The sequence below is a fragment of the Palaemon carinicauda genome, unplaced genomic scaffold (genome assembly GCF_036898095.1).
Source record: "Palaemon carinicauda isolate YSFRI2023 unplaced genomic scaffold, ASM3689809v2 scaffold128, whole genome shotgun sequence".
NCBI lineage: Eukaryota > Metazoa > Arthropoda > Malacostraca > Decapoda > Palaemonidae > Palaemon > Palaemon carinicauda.
Window position 1 is genome coordinate 237,195 of NW_027168793.1, and position 22,370 is coordinate 259,564.

The 22,370-nt window shown below is 42.3% G+C and overlaps 1 protein-coding gene across 1 annotated transcript in view; it reads right to left on the reverse strand.

Annotated features, from left to right (window-relative positions):
• Positions 1-9,724, reverse strand: part of LOC137635464 (actin-related protein 8-like) — a 140,353-nt gene extending 130,629 nt beyond the window's left edge. Inside the window, exon 1 of the mRNA XM_068367926.1 lies at positions 9,506-9,724. Within this exon, the coding sequence (XP_068224027.1) occupies positions 9,506-9,706 (201 nt within the window). The 5' untranslated portion in view covers positions 9,707-9,724. The remainder of the gene's footprint in view (positions 1-9,505) is intronic.
• Positions 9,725-22,370: the final 12,646 nt, after the last annotated feature.

Sequence of the window (22,370 nt, forward strand, 5' to 3'; positions counted from 1 at the left end):
TTATTTCAATAAATGAAAACATAAGGTAACCTATGTTTATATATGTAATGAGAAACTACAATTCAACATAATACAGAAAAAATTTTGTTTCCACCTGAATGGGAAAAAATTGTATTAGTGCCACATATAAATTTGAAAATTTAATAAATTTTCTAATATGATTTTCTGTAATGTTGAATGTTATCATCTCTGTGTAAAGTACACACGGCACAAGTGTTATATGTATATTTCTCCACCTGAATTATTTGAACAGTCTTTAGTGCCACTATGGTGACACTCACTAATCAAGTAATGCACTAGGATGACTTCTTTCCAGTGTATGAGCAAAGACGCTCAAAGTCCATATACGGAAAGAAATTCAGTGATGAAGCAATTTTCCTAGGATCATGACCTGCGGGTGTACTGTCAGGATCCGCACTGCGAATAAAGTAGGTGAGCTTCGCCCTCAGTTGCTTTAGGGATAAGTTTGATCCTAAAGTTTCTCCTCTAAAGAGCTGATCTCCCCTGAAGTCTGAAGTTCTTCGAAGATAGACCTTTAGACACTCTACTGGACACAGTGAGACATCCTCCTTCAGAGGGCAGATTCTCCAGGGACCCCACCTCTTAGTTTGTAGCTCGTTCTTGGCGAGAAAGGTTGGATCAGGAAAAAGGTTCAGTTCTCCCACTTCTGTGAACTGAATATGGCCCTCATCTCTGGATAGGGCCACTATTTCACTAACTCTAGCCCCTGAGGCTATAGTGAACAGGAAAATGACTTTTTGAGTCAAGTCCTTCAGAGAGCAATTCTCATTGTCCACTGTTGAAGCATAGTGTAGGACATTGTCTAAGGACCATGAAATAGGCTTCGGAGGGGTTGCAGGCCTGAGTCTAGCACACGCATTAGGGATCTTAATAAAGATTTCATTCGACAGGTCTACTTGGAAGGCATATAGCAGAGGTCTGGTCAGAGCCGACTTACACGTAGTTATTGTGTTGACTGCCAGACCTTGTCTATGAAGGTGGATAAAGAAGGACAGACAGAAGTCTATTGAGATTTCTTTAGGTCTTTTCGATTTGACGAAAGCAACCCACCTTTTCCGAGACGATTCATATTTTCTCTTAGTAGACTTAGACTTGTATTCTTCTACGAAGTCTATATTGCCTTTTGGGATCCCAAATCTTTTCTTAACTGCTAGGGAGAGAAAATCATGAGATGAAGGTTTTGGGTTCTCTGTGATGAATCGAAGACAGTCGACTTCTGGACCTGTTGAGATAGTACTGGGTCTGGAAGAGGGACCAGCCTCAGCTTCAGTTCCAATACCAGAGGGAACCAGTTGCTCTTTGGCCACTTGGGAGCCACTACAGCTGCCGTTCCCCGAAAGGATCTCAGCTTGTTGAGGACCTTTATTAGGAGATTGGTCGGAGGGAACAGGTAAATCCAGTTCCATCTGTTCCAGTCGAGGGGCATGGCGTCTGTCGCCTCTGCTAGAGGTGTGGCGGGATGTAAACAAAACACAAACCCCCACACCCTTGATCACTCTTACTTCCAAAATATCCCACAACACAGACTTTCCCCTTACTTTACTTTAAACTGGACTATTGCACGAAGGGAAAAACAAACAAAACATAGCCTTAAAACTATATTAACGCAACCAAAAACAGAACACAAATCATTAAACTGACTTAACACTAAAACAAATCACTTATCACCAAACCATCCACCATATGCCATAAACCAGGAACAATCACAATTTATCATAATTTCAATAGACAAAAAAATACACACAAAATTTGCTGTATATATCGGTGCGCGAGGGTACCAAGAACTCGCCAACAATCGAAAAAAACAATATCCCTTTAATATACCCAACACCGTCAGTCCACGCACAGTACCAAAAGCACACTTAAGACTAAATAAATTACTTAATACTAAACACCAATCATATTCTGCAACACACGAAAAATGTAATGCCAAACCAAGAGAACCTCTTGGTTCACACGCAACAGTCCTTGCGCAAGTTGTAGCCTACTGGCACTGGCCAACACTATCGTACGGCCAATTCGACCGTGCAATCTTATGCGGTGGTCGTCGTCATCAATTGTCGTGAGAGAAATCCGTATTTTATAGCCGGGTCATCAACGTTCAAAAATTCTGTATTTCAGCAGTCTATTCCTACATTCATTGTCCGGTCCGGGTCGTCATCACCAACTGTTTCATTTACAATATAATACACACGGCTGGCAAACACCACCTTCCAGGCCAAACTAAAACTCCAAGGAGTCTAAAGGAATCCAAAGGAGGAATTACGGCCTGCAATAAAAAGAAAAACCGCTTACGAAAACTCCTAACTAACTAAACTATCGCACTATAATCAAAGATAAACAATAAACTTTCTATCATTCATGAACGCGCCTAACAAAAATAAATAAAAACAGTACTTACTCCGATACAAAAAAAACTCCACAGCCGGCTTCCGAAGAACAAAAAAACAGAACCGACTCCTTCTACAGTCAAATAGCAAATCCTTTCGCCCAAGACATTCATCACCGCCCTATCCTAGCTAAAAAAATGTAAACAAACAACCTCAAATATACCGACAGTCTTTCCCACTACAAACAATCATTCGCTAACTACCCTTGTTCTTCGGCGCGCACCCCGGACACACAAACACGGACACACAAACGCACATACACACATACTCTCTCACACGCGCGATCTAGCAAAACTAAAGCAAATGAAATTCTCTCTCTCTCTCTCTCTCTCTCTCTCTCTCTCTCTCTCTCTCTCTCTCTCTCTCTCTCTCTCTCTGACAAAACTAAAACAAATAAACACTCTTTCTCTCTCTCTCTCTTTCTTTTTGACAAAACTTAAATAAACACACTCTCTCTCTCTCTCTCTCTCTCTCTCTCTCTCTCTCTCTCTCTCTCTCTCTCTCTCTCTCTCTCTCTCTCTCTTTGACAAAACTAAAACAAATAAACACTCTCTCTCTCTCTCTTTCTCTTTGACAAAACTTAAATAAACACACTCTCTCTCTCTCTCTCTCTCTCTCTCTCTCTCTCTCTCTCTCTCTCTCTCTCTCTCTCTCTCTCTCTCTTGATTTGGCAAACAAAAAAAATAAATTAAATAAAATTAATCCTCCACAGAGGGTCCTCGTATGGGGCTACATAACAAGGTAGTTTTTTGTTGTCGTTCGTCGCGAAGAGGTCGATCTGCAGTTCCGGGACTTGATGCAAGATGAAGGAGAATGAGTCTGCATTTAGGGACCATTCTGACTTTATCGGCGTGAGCCTGGATAGAGCGTCCGCTGTCACATTGCGGAACCCTTGAAGGTGAACTGCTGATAAGTACCATCTCTTCTTTTCCGCAAAGCGGAAGATGACCAATATCACTCGGTTGATTTGGGGCGATCTCGAGCCTTGATGATTTAGCCACCCCAATATCACTTCGCTGTCCAGGATCAGCCTGATGTGGGCCGATCTGCGAGGGGAGAGTTTCTTCAACGTCAAGAAGACTGCCATAGCCTCCAAAATGTTGATGTGGAAGGTCTTGAACAGAAAAGACCAGGTCCCTTTTACTTTCCGCTGATGGGAGTGACCTCCCCATCCTTCCGTCGAGGCATCCGTGTGGATGATGACCGATGGGGGAGGTGGTTGCAAGGGAACGGATCTCTTTAGGTTCTTGGCCTTCCACCATGGCTTGAGAAGTGATCGTAGTAAGGTCGGAATCGGTCTTCTTTGATCTCTTCGAGCGTTTGATGCGTATCTTCTCCAGACTCCTGACACATCTTTTAGTTGTGCTCTTAGCACTGGGTCTGTCACTGATGCAAATTGGAGAGAGACCAGTACTCTTTCCTGTTGGCGTCTTGAGATCCTGTCGGATTTCAGTAGTCTCTTGACAGATCCTATGATCTCTCTCCTCTTCCCTGGGGGAATGAAAAGGCGGTGTGACTTCAAGTTCCAATGGATTCCCAGCCAATGAAACTCCTGAGCTAGAGAGAGTCGAGACTTCTTGAAGTTGATCTTGAATCCCAGATGTTCCAGGAACTGGATCACTTTCTTGGATGCCTGCAGACAAGCCGTCCTGGATGCTGCCCACACAAGCCAGTCGTCCAGGTACGCTGTTACCTCAACACCTTCTAGGCGTAGTTGATGAACGAATGCCTCTGCAGGTTTCGTGAAAATCCTTGGGGCTATGTTTAGTCCGAAGGGCATGGCTCTGAAGATGTACTTTTTCTTCTGTAGCCTGAATCCTAGGTAGGAGGAGAGAGGGCGATTGACTGGAATATGACAGTAAGCATCTGCTAGGTCTATTGAAACCGTATACACCCCTTTTTGGTAGTAGGGTCCTTATATGTTGACAGGTTAACATCCTGAACTTGTTCTCTATGAACTTGTTGAGTGGCGACAAGTCCAGAATGACTGCGTTTTTCTGAGTCCTTCTTGGGAACACAAAACAGCCTTCCCTGGAATCTGATGGACTTTGCCCTCTTTATTACCAGGTTGCTCAAAAGTTCTAGGGTATATTCTTCCAGTGCGGGGGTGGAGTGTTGGAAGAATTGAGGAAATGGTGGTGGAGCTTCGCTCCAATTCCATCCAAGTGTGTTCTTGATTAGGCTGTGGGCCCACGGATCGAAGGTCCAACGATCCTGAAAATGTTGGAGCCTCCCTCCTACCTGAAACATCTCATTGCTTCTGTCTTCCGGAGGATTTACCTCCCTGACCGCGTCCTCCCTTGCCACCCTTACCTCATGGGGGGTATTTTGAGGAGCCCCGTCTGGAGCCTCTACCTTTGGGACGAAAGGTAGTGGTTTGCCTCTCAAAGGCAGGGTTAAAAGCTGGTGACTGGGCAACCAGCTGTTGGGGTACCATCTGGTAAGTGGTTGCAGGTTGAGCAACCACTTGGGGCACCGCGGTCAGGGTAACTGTGGGACGTTGTTGTTGTTTGGCAGGCCGAGAGCATAATCTGGGTCTCTTAGTCTTCTTCTTAGGCTGGGGACCCTCATCTGGAGAAGACTTCCTCTTAGCTGACATGCCCCACTTCTGGAGAAGGTTTCTGTTCTCCGTGGCGGCCTTGTCAACTACCTCCTTGACCGCGTCACTTGGGAAGAGGTCCTTACCCCCAGATATTGGAAGTTATCAGCTTCCTGGGTTCGTGCTTTACCGCTGCTGAAGCGAACCCGAACTCTCTACATGCCCTTCTGTCTTTGATAAAGCCGTACAGGTCCTTTAACACGGTGGCCATGTGCATCTTGGCCATGACCATGTTCATATCTGGGGTACTATTTAGGCCTGCAATCATCTCTAAACAGTTCTGTAGGGATAGAGATGCCGCTAGTCTTTCCTTTGTTTCTTGCTCACTACACAAGAGAAAGTCAGACAGCTTTGGGAGATTTTCGTTGAACTGACGTCCACGATATCTGCCTCCAACTTCCCAACTGAGAAGGTAAGGTCGATTTCCTTCCAATCCTTATCCTCCATGGGCAGGGCTAATGACAAAGGTCTACACTCTTCGAGTGTAGGACAAGGCTTGCCTGCCTCTATTGCCTTAACGGCAGCTTTAAGAGCCTTCGATGTAAACGGGAAGGCTATTGAAGCTAGAGCAAGAAAGGCAGGATGTTTCTTGCCGAGGGCTGACACCTTAGAGTTTGTGTAGCCCATCAGCTTCAGGCTACTTACCAAAAGAGCCTGTGCCTTGTCATGGTCAAGTACTATGACCTCCTTGGGTTCCGTCTCTTCCTTCAATGCTGGTTCCAGCTTTAGACGGATGAAGCAGTCTGGATAAGCGTTGAAACTTGGCCAGAACTGAACATCCTCGATAGGGATGGCTCCCAATTTCTCTGAAATAGTTTGCCATTCGTGATTGGCATGTACTCAGCATACCTCCAGGGATTAGCTTCAGAGCAGGTTGGGAGGGCTTTAACCTTCAGTCTCTTATGAGACCCCCGGGAGGCAGAGAGTTGAGCAATTCGCCTCTCAAGTCTCGCCTCCCTTTCTTCGCCTTGCTTGCGAAGGCTCTCCTTCAGCACTGTAAGATTGGCCAGTGCCTGTCTCATGTCATCTGATGGAGGGGCAGAAGATGTCGAAGGTAACGGTTCGAGAGCCGGTACCGACGGGATGGACTCCGAGTCTACTTCCTCATCTTCTTCTGGAGTCAGCGTAGACTCCTTCTCGTGACCTTCCCTCAGAAGATCTTTCTCAGGGTCCGAGGACACTTCAGACATCCTTTCCTCTTGATGGATGTCCATGCCTTGAAATGTGTTGGAGACTTCCGATTCTACGGAAATCTGGACGCATGGAATCTCAGGTCGAGGTTTGGGTATGATAGCTTCCATACCCGCTTTAGGGAACAGCAAGTTGCGCATCCGTTCGTTTGGAAGGTACGGTCCCATGGCGTTTTTCTGAAACCCACGTACCCATCTACGCAGCTTTTCTCGTGCTGCATCCCTTGACTCCGCTGACCTGGGGTCGTCAAAGGCTTCGGTAACCAAGGCCTTGCAAATGTTGCAGCCTTGGGGGTCCCAATACCGAAGAGCTTGCTTGGAGACGGTGCAGGGGGAATGAGCTCTGCACTCTATATGGCCGCAAAAGTCCTTACTCCTGACGTTGCTGAAGACGACCTTGCATTTCAATTGGTCCTCCTGTAAAGAGAGGAAAATTAAATGAGAATGCGGTAGTTTATCTCACCTGATAAACAATTATATAAAATATTACTATTAATATTTTAATCATTATAGCTTTGGATAGTCAAGCTAGAAAGGAACTAGGAAAGACACATACTTGTGTTTCCTGTCCAGCCAATTGCTGTGACCTTCCCCAAAATTAAAGCCTAGAGTCTTCCTATTCAGGAAACCCAAGGGAAGGGTTCTAACCCCTAAAGGTAGATAAGTGTAACTCAACACTGACCTTTCCCAAGGTTTTAATAATGTAGGGTAAATGATAACTGATCAACTATCAGTGTGATGAAAGAAATCTCTTCTTTCGATATATGACTGGTATCAACAATAGACTGTGGAAGGATACACAGGGTATGTTGGAAATAACTACTGTACCATATATACTACTGTATAGTTTTCTGTCTGCAGTATGACCTATACTGCAAATATACTGGCTACTGTATAGTCCTATACTGTAGTTTAGCCGGCATATTACCGGCTAGGCTAGCACCTGGCGGCAAGGTCCACGCCGGCTGGGGTTGTACCTGGTGGCACCAGCGTTAGTACCTGGCAGCACTAGATGACAGAGAGAGAGAAAGCATGGAGTGAAGGGATACCTTATCAATGTTTGTTAACAATTATTAAGGGTGTAAGCTTACCAAAACTTACTGCCTTCCTCCAGAATGAGGGTTCAAATGGAAGGGGAGAATGTATCATTTAAGCTTCCATCCAACCACAAAACCGTTGCCGGTCACTGCCGGTCCCGGGTATGTAGATGGCAGTGCAAGAGAGGACTGAAGAACACTCTACAGAACAGAGGTCTCCCACCGGCAGCCGCTACAGCCAGCACAGCTTTTCCCGGAGCCTTGCGTCCATAAGGGAAGACTGGGCGACTAAACAGCTGCTTATGTAGGAGCCCGGCCGGCCCCACAACCTACCCGGCAAGCGGTGAGATTGTAGGATGATGGCCACAGAGTTGCGATGGATAGGCTATCGCTAAAGGACAGAGGGGGAAGGGAAAAGGGTCCTGTATCAAGTGTAAAAGGAGGCGGCAGGGTTGCCGCCTTATCACACAAGGAAAAAACTCTGTTTCGATATCGGTGCCATCCTAGGCGGCAGAAGAATATCTATTCTTCAGCCTAGGGTCTGCCGAAATGGTGTTACGAGGAGGCGGCGGGATTGCCGCCGCCTCTCAACAGGGAAGATACATTGTTTCAGTGTTGGCGCCATCCTAGGCGGCAGAAGAATATCTATTCTTCAGCCTAGGGTCTGTCAACACAGGACTAGTCTTCTAGGCTGCAGGGGAGAAGGTGGCGGCATCATACAACCACTTCAAGTGCAGCCTAGGGAGGCATAGCCTCCTATGCCGGCAGCTGAAGCCAGCAGGGGAGTGACTACTTGCCCTGCTGCTCTGCTGCCAGCAAAAGACTGAATACTCTGAGGTTCTGTCAAGAAAACCCAAAGCTGGCTACTCGCCGGCAAGGGTAAGAGACAGAAAACCCTAGCCCAGCAGAGCCTGAGTGTCTACTCTATGGCAGGACTAGAATAGGGTTGTTGCCCAGGGCGGCACTCAGAGGGAGGAGGGATTACCCTTAAATCTCCACTGGAGACGAGTATAGAGTTAAATAGTAATTCTAGGAGATATCTATCTCCTTATGAATTGATAAAACGATACACGAGGGTAAACCGGGAACATGTATGAAAGTATACTAAAGCACCTAGGCTAGCTAGCCTAGCGCCGGGTGAGATTTCGGTTACCTAAATCGCCGGAAACTCTAACGTATACAATCGATAAGGAAGAGGGAATATATGCAACAATGTGTACATCTTTACAAGTACAATATGCCTAAATAACTTCATATTTTAATGCTATTACAACTAGGAATGTTGTTCTATATCATGCATGAGGGTAAACTAAAGCGCGTAAGCTAGGAAACCTAGTGCAAGCGAGGTTCGATTACCTAAATCGCTGAAACTCTAAGAATACGATCGACATATATAATTTCCTAGCAATTCTTTACTTGAATAGCTTCATAAATATTCATGCTATTATAACCGGGAAAGTCGTACAGCTAACTAAATAACACATGCGTTATGAACGACAGCGCCCATGGCGCCTCCGGTAATCGGCGAAGCTCCGAACACTTAAAATGATTCTAATTTCACTGTGAAGAAGGAGCTAAAAATTATACACTGTAAAGAATAAATACTCAACTTTCCAGAGGAAGAAGTTGGAGATTGCATTATTAATCCTCAATTATCGAGAGCAAATGTTAGAGCAACAGGGAAAACCACAGTGCGAATTCGCTACAATAATAGGAATAAGCGCCATCTTGGATACAGTACCATCTAGATACTCAGTAGTAGTACGGGAGGAAGGGTACCTTGATATCGGCTCCCCTTCTATTTTTGCCACTTTCCCCCTCGAAACGAAAACGCTATTCGAGGTGAAGATTGCTATGTGTTGTATCAAGATATACGTCCCCTGATTTATGCGATATCCTTAAGAGAAATTTTAAGGATATTCGCGCCAGGAGTTAGAATTCTGGAGACCTAAAGGTAAATTCTCTGGGAATATCACTGTAGCCAAATATCCCTTAGAAAGCTACTTATAGGAACCTTCCATCAGGACAACATGGCTTGAGCCCAAAAATATAAGCATACATACATATATACATACATATAATGCTGCGTCTTCAACCTATTCATATTTCCCTACTACCTAACCCAGCCTTGACTGAATTATTTTAATTCATTGAAAGCTTACTTAACATAAAATTACAGGTAAACAAAGGTGATCATCGTTTGCTTAAAAATAAATCCACAGAATTATACTGATAAAGAAAAGAATACAAAGATATTTTCTTCCTCACCTCATCACCAACAACATATTCCTTATCACTTTGTACCCATGGTGAAGATGGTTCTGCTTCTTCATCCTGAGTAGGCTGAATTCTCTTATTGTATGCAGCTATTTGTTGTGGAGGGGTAGCAAAGCGGCGTGACCCATCAGACATCAGTGACGATTGAAGAATGTGACTTATCTTTAAACGACATTCTTCCAGCTCTCGCATAGCATCTCGGTCCTAAAATTATAAAGCCAGAGATTTTATGTCAAAGACATTTCTTTGTGGATCTGAAAAAAATAAGAGGTCCGAGACTGATGTATCTGAGCCTTGCAATTTTCAATGGAACATTATACAGTAGTAATATTTTCAGCATGTATATGATTTGTTTTCCCAATACACTTTCAGTATATTATACTTTTCAATCTGTTATATGATATGGATACTCAAAAAATGCTTTGTCAGTGGTACAGTGCATCCCCTACATAGAAATTTCCAGACAGATGAACCTATGAACCATATATTGAAAATTATTCAAATACAGTAAGTGCAAAATCAAATGCAAATTGACTAAGTTCTCTATCAAAAACATTTTATGTCCTAATAGCTATAAGAATTTTTTATACGTATGTAAGTTAGCTCACGAACAATACCGAGTTTGGTTAGGGGATGGGGAATAAGGACTTGGATTCCTAAGCTAATTATGTTGGACTTAAGAATAAAATCTCTGAATATCCCTAAGTATGGTGCACTTTGGCATCTTTAATGTAAGTCCTATACTGCATAGGAAATTTAATTAACATAAGTAGGTTAACGTCATTTCTCACAGTAAAATATAGTTTGCCCTTAGCCAAACGTCACGAGCCTGGCAGCAATTTTAAGATGAGGCCAAACAACATGTCATGTGTATATGGTATGAAAAGTAATGAGCCAAGAACACTTCCCTGGGGAGCACCAGATATCACATTCTTATACTCACTATGGTGTCCATCATCAGCAAATCTTTGCAATCTATTACTTAAAAATTCAATAATGATACTGAGGAAAGACCCACCCACTCCCAACTGCTTGTTTGAAAACAAAGGTCTCATGATTAACATGGTCAAAGGCAGCACTAAAATCAAAGCCAATCACTTGAACTTCCTGACCACAATCAAGGTAATTATGTACAGCATTGGAGATTGTACGAAGGGAATCACATGCTCCAAGGCCTTTACAAAAGCCAAACTGTAAACTAGGAAACAGATGAATACCTTCAGCAAACCTATTTAGATGTTTTGCCAAAAGAAGTTCAAAAATTCTAGATATTATGGGAGTTATGTAAATTGGGCAGTAATCAGTTGGACTTGAACTACCACAAACACATATACATAGTGGAGAACCAAGACCCACAGATAGAGTAGGTCAGTTCACCTTTGAACTAATATTCGACACAGTCCACGCATGACGTAGCTCAGGTGAAGGGCAGGTAGCCACTTAGCCGACAGATTCAGCTGAAGGTATCAACTCGTTTTTGTGACCAAGAGAGATAATTAAGTCATGGTTTTAGTATAGAATTTTGTGAACTCTTACTTATCATATACTTTACATAGAAATTAAGGTAGCCATACAGATGTCAAAGAATTGTGCAATTTACGGGTGCAACTCCAGTTGTAAAAAGAGTGGAGATCATAAGTTCCATTCTTCCTCAAACATGAAGAAACTCATGCCATACACCACTTCATTTGCCAACATCAGATAAGATGAGTTTCTTTTCAAGATGATGAAGGGATAATAGTTGGTATAATTCAATAAAGTATTCATTACGCTATGCAATATCTTCATAGAGCAAGGTTCAATGACTACATAATTGGAATTAATTTCGTTGCAATGAATACCCTCATTGTGAAAAAATATAAGATAATGGTAACACTAATATGTAATATCACTGCATTCAGCTACCGTGAAGGTCGAAAGTTTGTTGATGTAAATGCTTCATAAATTTACCTTTTGTGTAATTGATAAGTATCTAAGGATATAAAATTAGGTCTATTAAGCCTTAGGTATTTAAGAAGTAAAGTATCTTTGGAATTTAAATCCCATGAGAATACCATATGTACTGCACTTATGTTAGCTTACCTGGAAACTCACCCAGCTTAAGTTTTGACCTTTTCCTCATAATTTCTTAATTGATTTCTCCAACCACACCCTTAATTTCATAATCCTAAGGGAAAGAGAAACCTTGGATTATAAAACATTTGTTTTTTTCTCTATACGTTTCCTTGATAGAGGTCATTTTCATATTGCCAGCAAGGCACTAACAAGGGAATTGCGTACCAAGAAAAGAGGAATCAAGAGACTTATTCAAGACATAGAGTCTTCCTATATTTTGGATGAAGAACCAGAAACTCATGAGGAACCAACTTCATCTGTCCCTTGGGAGAATTTGCAACATGAGTTGTTAGATATAGCATGAGAAAGAGATTCTCTTCAAGTTGATGAAAAGCTAAATATGATGGAATATCTGGTTCATTGAGAGAAATGTTTGATGCTCGGCAAAGCATCGTTTATAACATTAGAAGGCAGTAATGCAAATGTAGTATCACTTCCTAATTATGACATAACTCTTATTGTTTGATGTTGAATGTTTTTCAGATTTTGTATCTAAAATCAAAGTATGGCAAAGAAAGGAAGGGAAAAGTGCAAAATGAGTAACATGCCAATGAGTAAGATGAAAGAATAAGTAGGATGACAAAATGGCTGATGAATTAAACAGAGTTGTAACTTTGTGCAATGTTTGTTTTATTCTTTTCAACATTCCTCTTGTATGTACACCAGTAACTATCTACTGTAAATTGAATGAGATTGAATATTGTAAACGGACACATCTTTTTTATACTTGGGTATAATTATCTTTTTTAATAAAATTATTTTTAAACATCTTTGATGAGTACACAACAACCCTCAATTAAAGAAAATATTAATCATGTGCTTAGATCTATGTAAAGGTCTTAAAATCAATGGATACAGCAAAGTTCCGGTAAGAATATAAAGGGGATGGCCAATCAAAATCCCCTGCATGAAGTCAGATAAGCTCTCCTAAGCTACGTGTGAACAGACCTACTCTTTCTGTAGGTCTTGGGAGTAAACTTATCAATTCTCCAACAAGTGCCAATAGCTCCTCTTCCTGCTAACTTTTGCAAAATAACAGATAACTTTGGGGCTAAGAAATCTGCAGACTTTATAAAAGTGAAGGGAAATACTTCATTGGTCTACATCTCCATAAGCATCAAGGTCCATCAAGAGAGCTTCAATTTCACAAGATCGAAAAGCTAAACTAGTTAGTTTTGACTCAGGAAAACAGGAGTGAAGAAGATCAAGTTTCTAATTACTCTGCTTACTGTCAAACACATCAGCCAAAAGGGTTGCAAAGCAGATATCTTAGCAGCCTTGGCTAACCTACTACCTATCATCAATAAAGTTGACCTCTTTGTGCCTAATATTGTATGGAACAACTTCATCATTAGGTTGAGATAAAAAAAATATGGCTATTGTGATTTGCTTTCATTCAAAACCTCTAGGTTTATAATTTTCCAAGAGTGAAAGGGAGTTCAAGTTGGATTTGTCTGTTCTTTAGCCAAATTCAAAGCTGATGAAATGTTATTACTATGTAAATACCAATTAAATCTATTATATACACCTTTTTCAAGTAATTTGCAAACACAACTGATCAGTGAAACTGGTCTGCAATTATTTGGATTACCAGGATCTTTTCCTGGATTAGCTATTGGTATCATTATTACATGTTTCCATACCTTTGAAAATAGATGTTTGGTCCAAAGATTAATACAAAACTCTGATAGGCCTTTACCAAAGAGGCTAGATCATATCAAAATTCATATATCCTTACCAGGGACCATTGAATTAGAATTTGATAATGCAAATTCCAGCTCCTCTTCAGTAAATCCTATATTGCAGTAGATATCTTCTACAGCATTAAAATTTTGTGCAATGCCTTCTCTTCTTTGGATGGATCGAAAGTGGGTTTCCAAATCCAAAATATTGATACTGCTTATGCTTTCAATATTATGCCACATAATATTTGAAATTGCATGTGTATTGTGAATTAGTGACCTATTATGTATTAATGCATGTTTTGCAGGTTTGCTATAGGAAACAATTTTTCTAAATTTCTGCCACACCTGTACTGAAGTATTTTCTGTTATACTAGACATATTTTTGCCCCTTAATAAACCTGCCTTTACTTATTCTTTTCTAATTCTAGCAGAAATATTATTAAAATACTGTTTCAATACACTAATTTGTCCAAATTAATGAGTTTGTTAATTGTATTTCTTAACAATAGGAGAGCAGTACTTAAATTTTTATATCTTTTATTCAAAGTTGTTCATTTTTTCCCAATTACTGTACGTGTTTTTTTCCTTTATTAATTGGGCTAGTGTGTCTGAACACCAAGGAACTGAGTGTTTCATTGGCCGGGTATTAGTCAGAAGCATAGATTTGTCCGCTCGTTGTGTGATGAACTTGACAAAGGAATCATTTGTTCCATCATGATCTTGTGAATAATTAAAGAGAGGCACTTGACTTGTATGAAACTTGAACTTATCCAAGTCAGCTTTATTTGTATCATATCGTTGAATGGGAGGAATTAATGTACATCCTAACATGGCTGTTATTACAGGAAAATGGTCACTGCTATAAAGGTCGTCAAGGACGTTCCATCATAACCTACCAACATCATTATTGGGCTGAGAAGTACAACCGTTAGATTTTGTTGGGTTCCAACACACACAGGTGTGTCTGGAAAAGAGAAGGCAGATTTACTGGCAAAGACTACTGCAGCTGAGTTGCTACCAAGAAGGTATCCCATCCTCTGTAATGATTAACCTAGCATTAAGAATTGAATTTATAAAAATTGGCAACAGCATAGTTTAGGTGGAAATAAGATGAGGGAAATAACAAATGTTATATCTCCTAGGAGGTATAACTTAATGCCACAAAAGTGGGAGACTACTCTTTGTTGTCTCCATATTGGTCACACTTGGTTGACACACAAGTTTCTGATGACTGGCCAACACCATCCAAATTGCCATGACTGTTTGGTACCCTTGACAATGAGGCATTTGCTGACTGAATGCCCCACTTTCAACACCTTAAGAAATAGATATTTGTCTGAGGCTCGAGGTGAGGATGGCAGGTTCATTCTTGCCAGGATTCTTGGGCAGGATGTGTTGTACAATATTAGTGGCATCTTTAACTTTATTTCAGAAGCAGGTCTGAAAACTATTCAAAATTTATAATGACATCTTCACTTTTATGGTTTTAAGGGGCCCGACTGGAATGCAAATATTTGGGGATATAGGAAGAAAAACACAAAATTCTTAAAAAATTCACTGAGTTTCATATAGCAATGGAGAATGGGTATACAAAATATTTTGTCAAAATTCCTGTTACTTTCATAGTTACAGGGTAATTAGTAAAGATAACTCAATAACCCAAAAACATTGTTCCCTACAAGAAAATGTATTATTTCTTCTGTTATCGTAAATTTTGACAATTATTACATTTTAATGTAAAACAAATTGTGAGCTATGGCATCTGTATAGATTCCACGAGTCCCAAGATAAAGTATTACATGGTGAATTACACCCTTCGCCCTTCGGTCCTACCAGAAACCTCATAGAGAGTACATGTTTCAATTTGACCTTTGACATTCACTCACTTTTACGTCTGTTTTTCTCGTTTTCGGCAAGAATTTCATCATTTCAAAGAGGAAAAGATAATTTCAACATCTCGCTAACACAAGGAACAATTAAATTTGCTGTAATAAGAGTTCAGAAGTGGGTAATATCGGCGAAATTAGCGGAGTTAGTGAAGAGAGAGATAATGAAATAGTGACTGTCTCGCCTAAAGAAGCAAGATATTGAGCAAAGGGATCTTCATTTATGATTAAATTATGACAAATAACTTTTTTTTTGCGGCAACAAATATCCAGGTTTTTATGCTCAAGCAATCTGATGAAGATCAAACCAATAACTATGCAGAAGCATTTCACGGAAAACTTTCTTATGAACTAGGACGCCATCATCCAACGCTATAGAAGTTTATCGAAGCACTAATCAAAGTATAAAAAGGTAGAGATTTATCTATGGCGCATTTTATTGCAGGACATAAACCTGCCACTAAGTAAAAAAAAGTACAGTCAAACCTCTAGCTACGAAAGAATCGGCTCACAAAATTTTCACTTCACAAAAGGAGATGCGAAGAATTTTACGACTCGGATCACGAAAAATGTTTCGGACAACGAAAGGCAGTACGGAGCTGGAGCCAGACCGTATCTGAGACTGAGACGGATTTTAAAATTTGCGGGCCGCCAGACCGTAAACTCGCTACCATCCTCCTGCGTTCCCATTGATTATCTCCCTACTCGGATGCTAGTTACCACCATGAGATCCCGCTCTCCTATTGGTCGTCATCTACTGTATTGTATCCCATCGTGCATCTATGCATCGGCGTTCCCATGTCTTTTCGTTCTGGCAACGGTATCGTACGCATTGACTTGGTGTTAGTGATTTTGCTTTTGTAACAATTTTACAGTACGTACTGTTATCGTGTGTGATACTTATGATACATCGTTAGCCATGGGTCAAAAGAAAGTCGCTGATGTCAAGGGAAAGAAGAGGATGATGTTTTCCATGGCGATGAAGATGGAAATAATCAAGAAATACGAGGCTGGCATGCGGTTAAGTGTGCTCAGGAAAATTTTAAGAAGCAGGCAGTAACAAGCTCCTTTGGACGAGTATTTTAGTAAGAGGCCTTTGGCAGAAGCAGACTAAGCGCCAGCTAAGAAACGAAAGTGGCAGTGATGAAGAAAATACGTACTTTAGTGTAATTAAATTTAGAAAATAGAAAATGTTAAGTAAAAAAAGAAATAAAAAAAGGAAAATAAAAAGAAATTTTATTTTAAATTTATCGTAAAGTAAGTGTTAATATTTCCTGCCATTTATGGATGCGTTTCCTACAATTAATTGTTGATGTTTTCTGTTATTTATAAAACGGATTTTGAAGCGAAGCGAAAAATCTATTTTTGGGTGAGATAGCCATGTCGTCCTGATGGAAGGTTCCTATTGGTAGCTTTCTAAGGGATATTTGGCTACAGTGATATTCCCAGAGAATTGACCTTTAGATCTCCAGAATTCTAACTCCAGGCGCGAATATCCTTAAAATTTCTCTTAAGGATATCGCATAATATCAGGGGACGTATATCTTGATACGACACATGGCAATCTTCACCCCGAATAGTGTTTTCGTTTCGAGGGGGAAGATAGGCGAAAACAGAAGGGGAGCCATTATCAAGGTTACCCTTCCTCCCGTACTATTACGAATATCCAAGATGGCGCTCATTCCTTGTAGTATTGAGCATGGTGCTATAGATATAGTAGTTTCGGGAGGGAGCTTGCCTAGGCCTTTTCTATGGAAAGGAGGGCGGGTCCATCAGGACGACATGGCTATCTCACCCAAAAATAGATTTTTCGCTTCGCTTCAAAATCCGTTTTTTGGGCTCAAGCCATGTCATCCTGATGGAAGTTTACCAGAGAATTACAAGAAAGTACTGTATCTGTGGATTTTATAGGTGCCTTAACCTTGGAACAAATTTTCCTATGGTCATCCAGACCACTGAGACATATGACATTATCGTTATACATCATTACCACTAATCATGGACAATGTTAGGGCTTCCTGCCCCCTGCAGGGAAGAGTTATACTAGACAGTAGAAAAGGGGTCTCAAGGTTTGCATATATTGTATGAACAGACATAGTTTCAACTAGATATACAAGAGTCTCACGGTTTGTATATGGTGTTGGAACAAAAGTATCAACTATATTTATTATCTGTAAGCATACGATAATATGAGGTTTACTTAGGTAAATAAGTAAGAGAACTCTGGCTATTCTTTATTGTGTTAATTGTGGGGCGAAATAAGACGCAATTACACTTTCATAGACATTTATTTACGATAAATGAATAAATATAGAATAACACGTGTAATACTGTATATATTAATATATATTAATGGAATTATACATACATACAACTTTAAACAGAAATTTTTTTCTACCTGAAAGGGAAGAAATGATTAGTGCCACTATGAAATTTGAAAATTTGATAAAATTTTAAAATATAGTTTTCTGTAAATGTATATTATCAACACTGTGTAAGAGTACACATGGCACAAGTGTTATCTGTATAATTCTACACCTGAGATTTTTTAACAGTCACCACTCAATTAAAAGGTATTGCACTGGAAAGTGTCAACACCTTTTCACCCTAATTGAGAGTCCCAATCAATTCACTGTTCATCGCAGTACTAGACGACAGGTTTTAATACACTACCTGCCGCCACCACATAATGCTTCAATTCATGCACTTGCTTTGCATAATGTTTATAGAACCCTCTGGATGACTTCCATCCAGTGTATGAGCGAAGACGCTCAAAGTCAATATACTGAAAAAAGTTCAGTGATGAAGCAATTTTTCTTGGATCATGACCTGCGGGCGTACTGTCAGGATCCGATCTGCGAATAAAGTAGGTGAGCTTCGCCCTCAGTTGATTTAGGGATAAGTTTGATCCTGAAGTTTCTCCTTTAAAGAGCTGTCCTCCCCTGAAGTCTGAAGTTCTTCGAGAATAGACCTTTAGACACTCTACTGGACACAGAGAGACATCTTCCTTCAGAGGGCAGATTCTCCAGGGACCCCATCTCTTAGTGGGTAGCTCGTTTTTGGTGAGAAAGATTGGATTAGGAAAAAGATTCAGTTCACCCTCTTCTGTGAACTGAATATGGCCCTCATTTCTGGATAGGGCTACTATTTCACTAACTCTAGCCCCTGAGGCTATAGCGAACAGGAAAATAACTTTTTGACTTAGATTCTTCAGAGAGCAATCTTTATTGTTCACAGTTGAAGCATAATGTAGGACCTTGTCCCAGGACCATGAAATGGGCTTCGAAGGAGCTGCAGGCCTAAGTCTAACACATGCCTTTGGGATCTTGCTAAAGATTTCGATCGTCAGGTCCACTTGAAAGGCGTATAGAAGAGGTCTAGTCAGAGCCGACTTACACGTAGTTATCGTGTTCTCTGCCAGACCTTGTTCATGAAGGTGGATAAAGGACAGACAAAAGTCTATTGATATTTCTTTCGGTCCTTTTGCTTTAACGAAAGCAACCCACTTTTTCCAAGACGATTCATATTGTCTTCTGGTTGACTTGGACTTGTATTCTTCTAAGAAGTCTATACTGCCTTTTGAGATCCCAAATCTTTTCTTAACCGCTAAGGCGAGAAAATCATGAGATGAAGGTTTTGGGTTCTCTGTGATGAAGCGAAGACAGTCAACTTCTGGACCCGTTGAGATAGTGCTGGGTTTGGTAGAGGGACCAGCCTCAGCTTCAGTTCCATTATCAGAGGGAACTAGTTGCTCTTGGCCCACTTGGGAGCCACTAGAGCTGCCGTTCCTCGGAAGGATCTCAGCCTGTTGAGGACCTTCAGTAGGAGATTGGTCGGAGGGAACAGATAAATACGGTTCCATTTGTTCCAATCGAGGGACATGGCGTCTGTCGCCTCCGCTAGAGAGTCCTCGTATGGGGCTACATATCGAGGTAGTTTCTTGTTGTCGCTCGTCGCAAAGAGGTTGATCTGCAGTTCCGGGACTTGTAAAATGAAGGAAACAGAATCTGCGTCTAGGTACAATTCTGACTCTATCGGCTTGAGCCTGGATAGAGCGTCCGCCGTCACATTGCGGAACCCTTGAAGGTGAACTGCTGATAAGTGCCATCTCTTCTTTTCCGCCAGACGGAAGATGGCCAATACCACATGGTTGATATGGGGCGATCTTGAGCCTTGTCGGTTCAGACATCTCATTATCACTTCGCTGTCCAGGATCAGCATGATGTGGGCTGATCTGTGAGGGGAGAGTTTTTTTGACGTCAAAAGGACTGCCATGGCCTCCAAAATGTTGATGTGAAAGGTCTTGAACAGAGAAGACCAAGTCCCTTGGACTTTCCTTTGATGGGAGTGACCTCCCCCTCCTTCCGTCGAGGCATCCGTGTGGATGGTTATCGATGGTGGAGGTGGTTGTAAGGGCACAGTCCTCTTTAGGTTCTTTGCTTTCGACCATGGCTTGAGAAGTGATCGTAGTAAGGTCGGTATCGGTCTTTTTTTATCTCTTTGAGCGCTTGATGCGTATCTTCTCCAGACTCCTGACGCATCTTTCAGCTGTGCTCTTAGCACTGGGTCTGTCACTGCTGTGAACTGGTGAGAGAGCCCATTACTCTTTCCTGTTGGCGTCTTGAGATCCTGTCGGATTTCAGTAGTCTCTTGACAGATCCTACGATCTCTCTCCTCTTCCCTGGGGGAATGGAGAGGCGGTGTGACTTCAAGTTCCAATGGATTCCCAGCCTTTGAAACTCCTGAGCTGGAGAGAGTCGAGACTTCTTGAAGTTGATCTTGAATCCCAGATGTTATAGGAACTGAATCACTTTCTTGGATGCTTGCAGACAAGCCATCCTGGATGCTGCCCACACCAGCCAGTCGTCCAGGTACGCTGCTCCCTGAACGCCTTCTAGGCGTGGTTGTTGAACGACTGCGTCTGCAGGTTTCGTAAAAATCCTTGGGGCTATGTTTAGTCCGAAGGGCATGGCTCTGAAGACATACTTTTTCTTCAGTAGCTTGAATCCTAGGTAGGAGGAGAGGGGGCGGTTGACTGGAATATGCCAGTAAGCATCTGCCAGGTCTATTGAGACTGTGTACGCCCCTTTTGGTAACAGGGTCCTTATGTGCTGAAGGATTAACATCCTGAACTTGCTGTTCTCGATGAACTTGATGAGTTGCGACAAGTCCAGAATGACTGAGTTTGTCTGAGTCCTTCTTGGGAACACAAAACAGCCTTCTCTGGAATTTGATGGACTTTGCCCTTCTTATTACCCGTTTGCTCAATAGTTCTAGGGTATATTCTTCCAGTGAGGGGGTGGAGTGTTGGAAGAATTGAGGAAATGATGGTGGAGGCTTGCTCCAGTTCCATCCAAGTCCGTTCTTGATTAGGCTGTGGGCCCAAGTATCGAAGGTCCAACAATCTTTAAATTGTTGGAGCCCCCCTCCTACCTGAAGCATCTCATTGCTTCGATTCTCCGGAGGATATACCTCCCTGAAAGCGTCCTCCCTTACCTCTTGAGGGGTGTTTTGAGGAGCCCCGTCTGGAGCCTCTACCTTTGGGACGGAAGGTAGTGGTTTGCCTCTCGAACTCGGGGTTGAATGCTGGTGACTGGGCAACCAGCTGTTGAGGCACCATCTGGAATGTAGTTTGCGGTTGAGCAACCACTTGGGGCACCGCGATCATGGTGACTGTGGGATGTTGTTGTTGGGCAGGCCGAGAGGGTAGTCTGGGTCTCTTGGTCTTCCTCTTAGGTTGGGGACCCACATCCGAGGAAGACTTACGTTTGGATGACATGCCCCACTTCTGGAGAAGGTTCCTATTCTCCGTGGCTGCTTTGTCAACTACCTCCTTGACCACTTCATTTGGGAAGAGGTCTTTACCCCAGATACTGGCTGGGTTCGTGTTTTACTGTTGCTGCAGCAAACACGAACTCTCTACATGCTCTCCTAACTTTCATAAAGCCGTATAGGTCCTTTACTTAGGTAGCCATGTGCATTTTGGCCATGACCATGTTCATGTCTGGGGTGTTTTTTAAGCCTGCACACATCTCCATACAGTTCTGTAGGGATAGAGATGCCGCTAGTCTCTCCTTCGTCTCTTGCTTCCTACGCAAGAGAAAGTCTGACAGTTTCGGGAGACTCTCACTGAACTGTCATCCTGCGATATCTGCATCCAACTTCCTGACTGATAAGCTTAGGTGGACTTCTTTCCATTCCTTATCCTCCATGGGCAGGGCTAACGACAGAGGCCTACACTCCTCTAGTGTAGGACAAGGTTTGCCTGCCTCCACTGCCTTGGCAACGGCTTTAAAAGCCTTCGATGTAAAGAGGAAGGCTATTGAAGCTGGAGCAAGAAAGGTAGGAAGCTTCTTGCTCAGGGCGGACACTTTAGAGTTTATGTAGCCCACCTTCTTTAGGCTGCTTGACAAGAGAGCCTGTGCCTTGTCGGGTAGAGTACCATGACCTCCTTGGGTTCCATCTCTTCTTTCGACGCTGGCTCTTGCTTCAGTCGGATGAAGCAGTCTGGGTAAGCATTAAAGCTTGGCCAGAACTGAATGTCATTTAGGGGGACAGCTCCCATCTTCTCCGATATGTAGAGTTTGCCATTGGTGATTGGCATATAATCCGCATACCTCCAGGGCTTAGTTTCGGAGCAGGGTGGGAGGTCTTGGACTTTGAGTTGTTTGTATGACCCTCGGGAGGCGGAAAGTCGAGCTTCAAGGAGCTCTTTCTCGAGTTTCGCTTCCCTAGCTTCGCCTTGCTTGCGAATGCTCTCCATTAGGGCCGTAAGACTGGCCAGTGCCTGTCTCATGTCGCCTGATGGAGGGGCAAAGGAGGAAGATGTTGACGGTAACGGCTCTATCATCCTTCAGTAGATCCTCTTCATTGTCTGTGGACACTTCAGACATCCTTTCCTCCTGGTGTATGTCCATGCCTTGCATCGCCTCGCTGACATCCGTCTCGATGGCAATCTGGATGCAGGGGGGTTCAGGTTGGGATTGGGGTACGACAGCTTCGATGCCCGCTTTCGGGAACAGCAAGTCGCGCATCCTTTCATAAGGTAGGTACGGTCCCGTAGAGTTCTTCTGGAACCCTTGTACCCATCTGCGCAGCATTTCTCATGCTGCATCCCTCGACTCCGCTGACTAGGGGTCGTCGAAACCTTCGGTCACCAAGGTCCGGCAT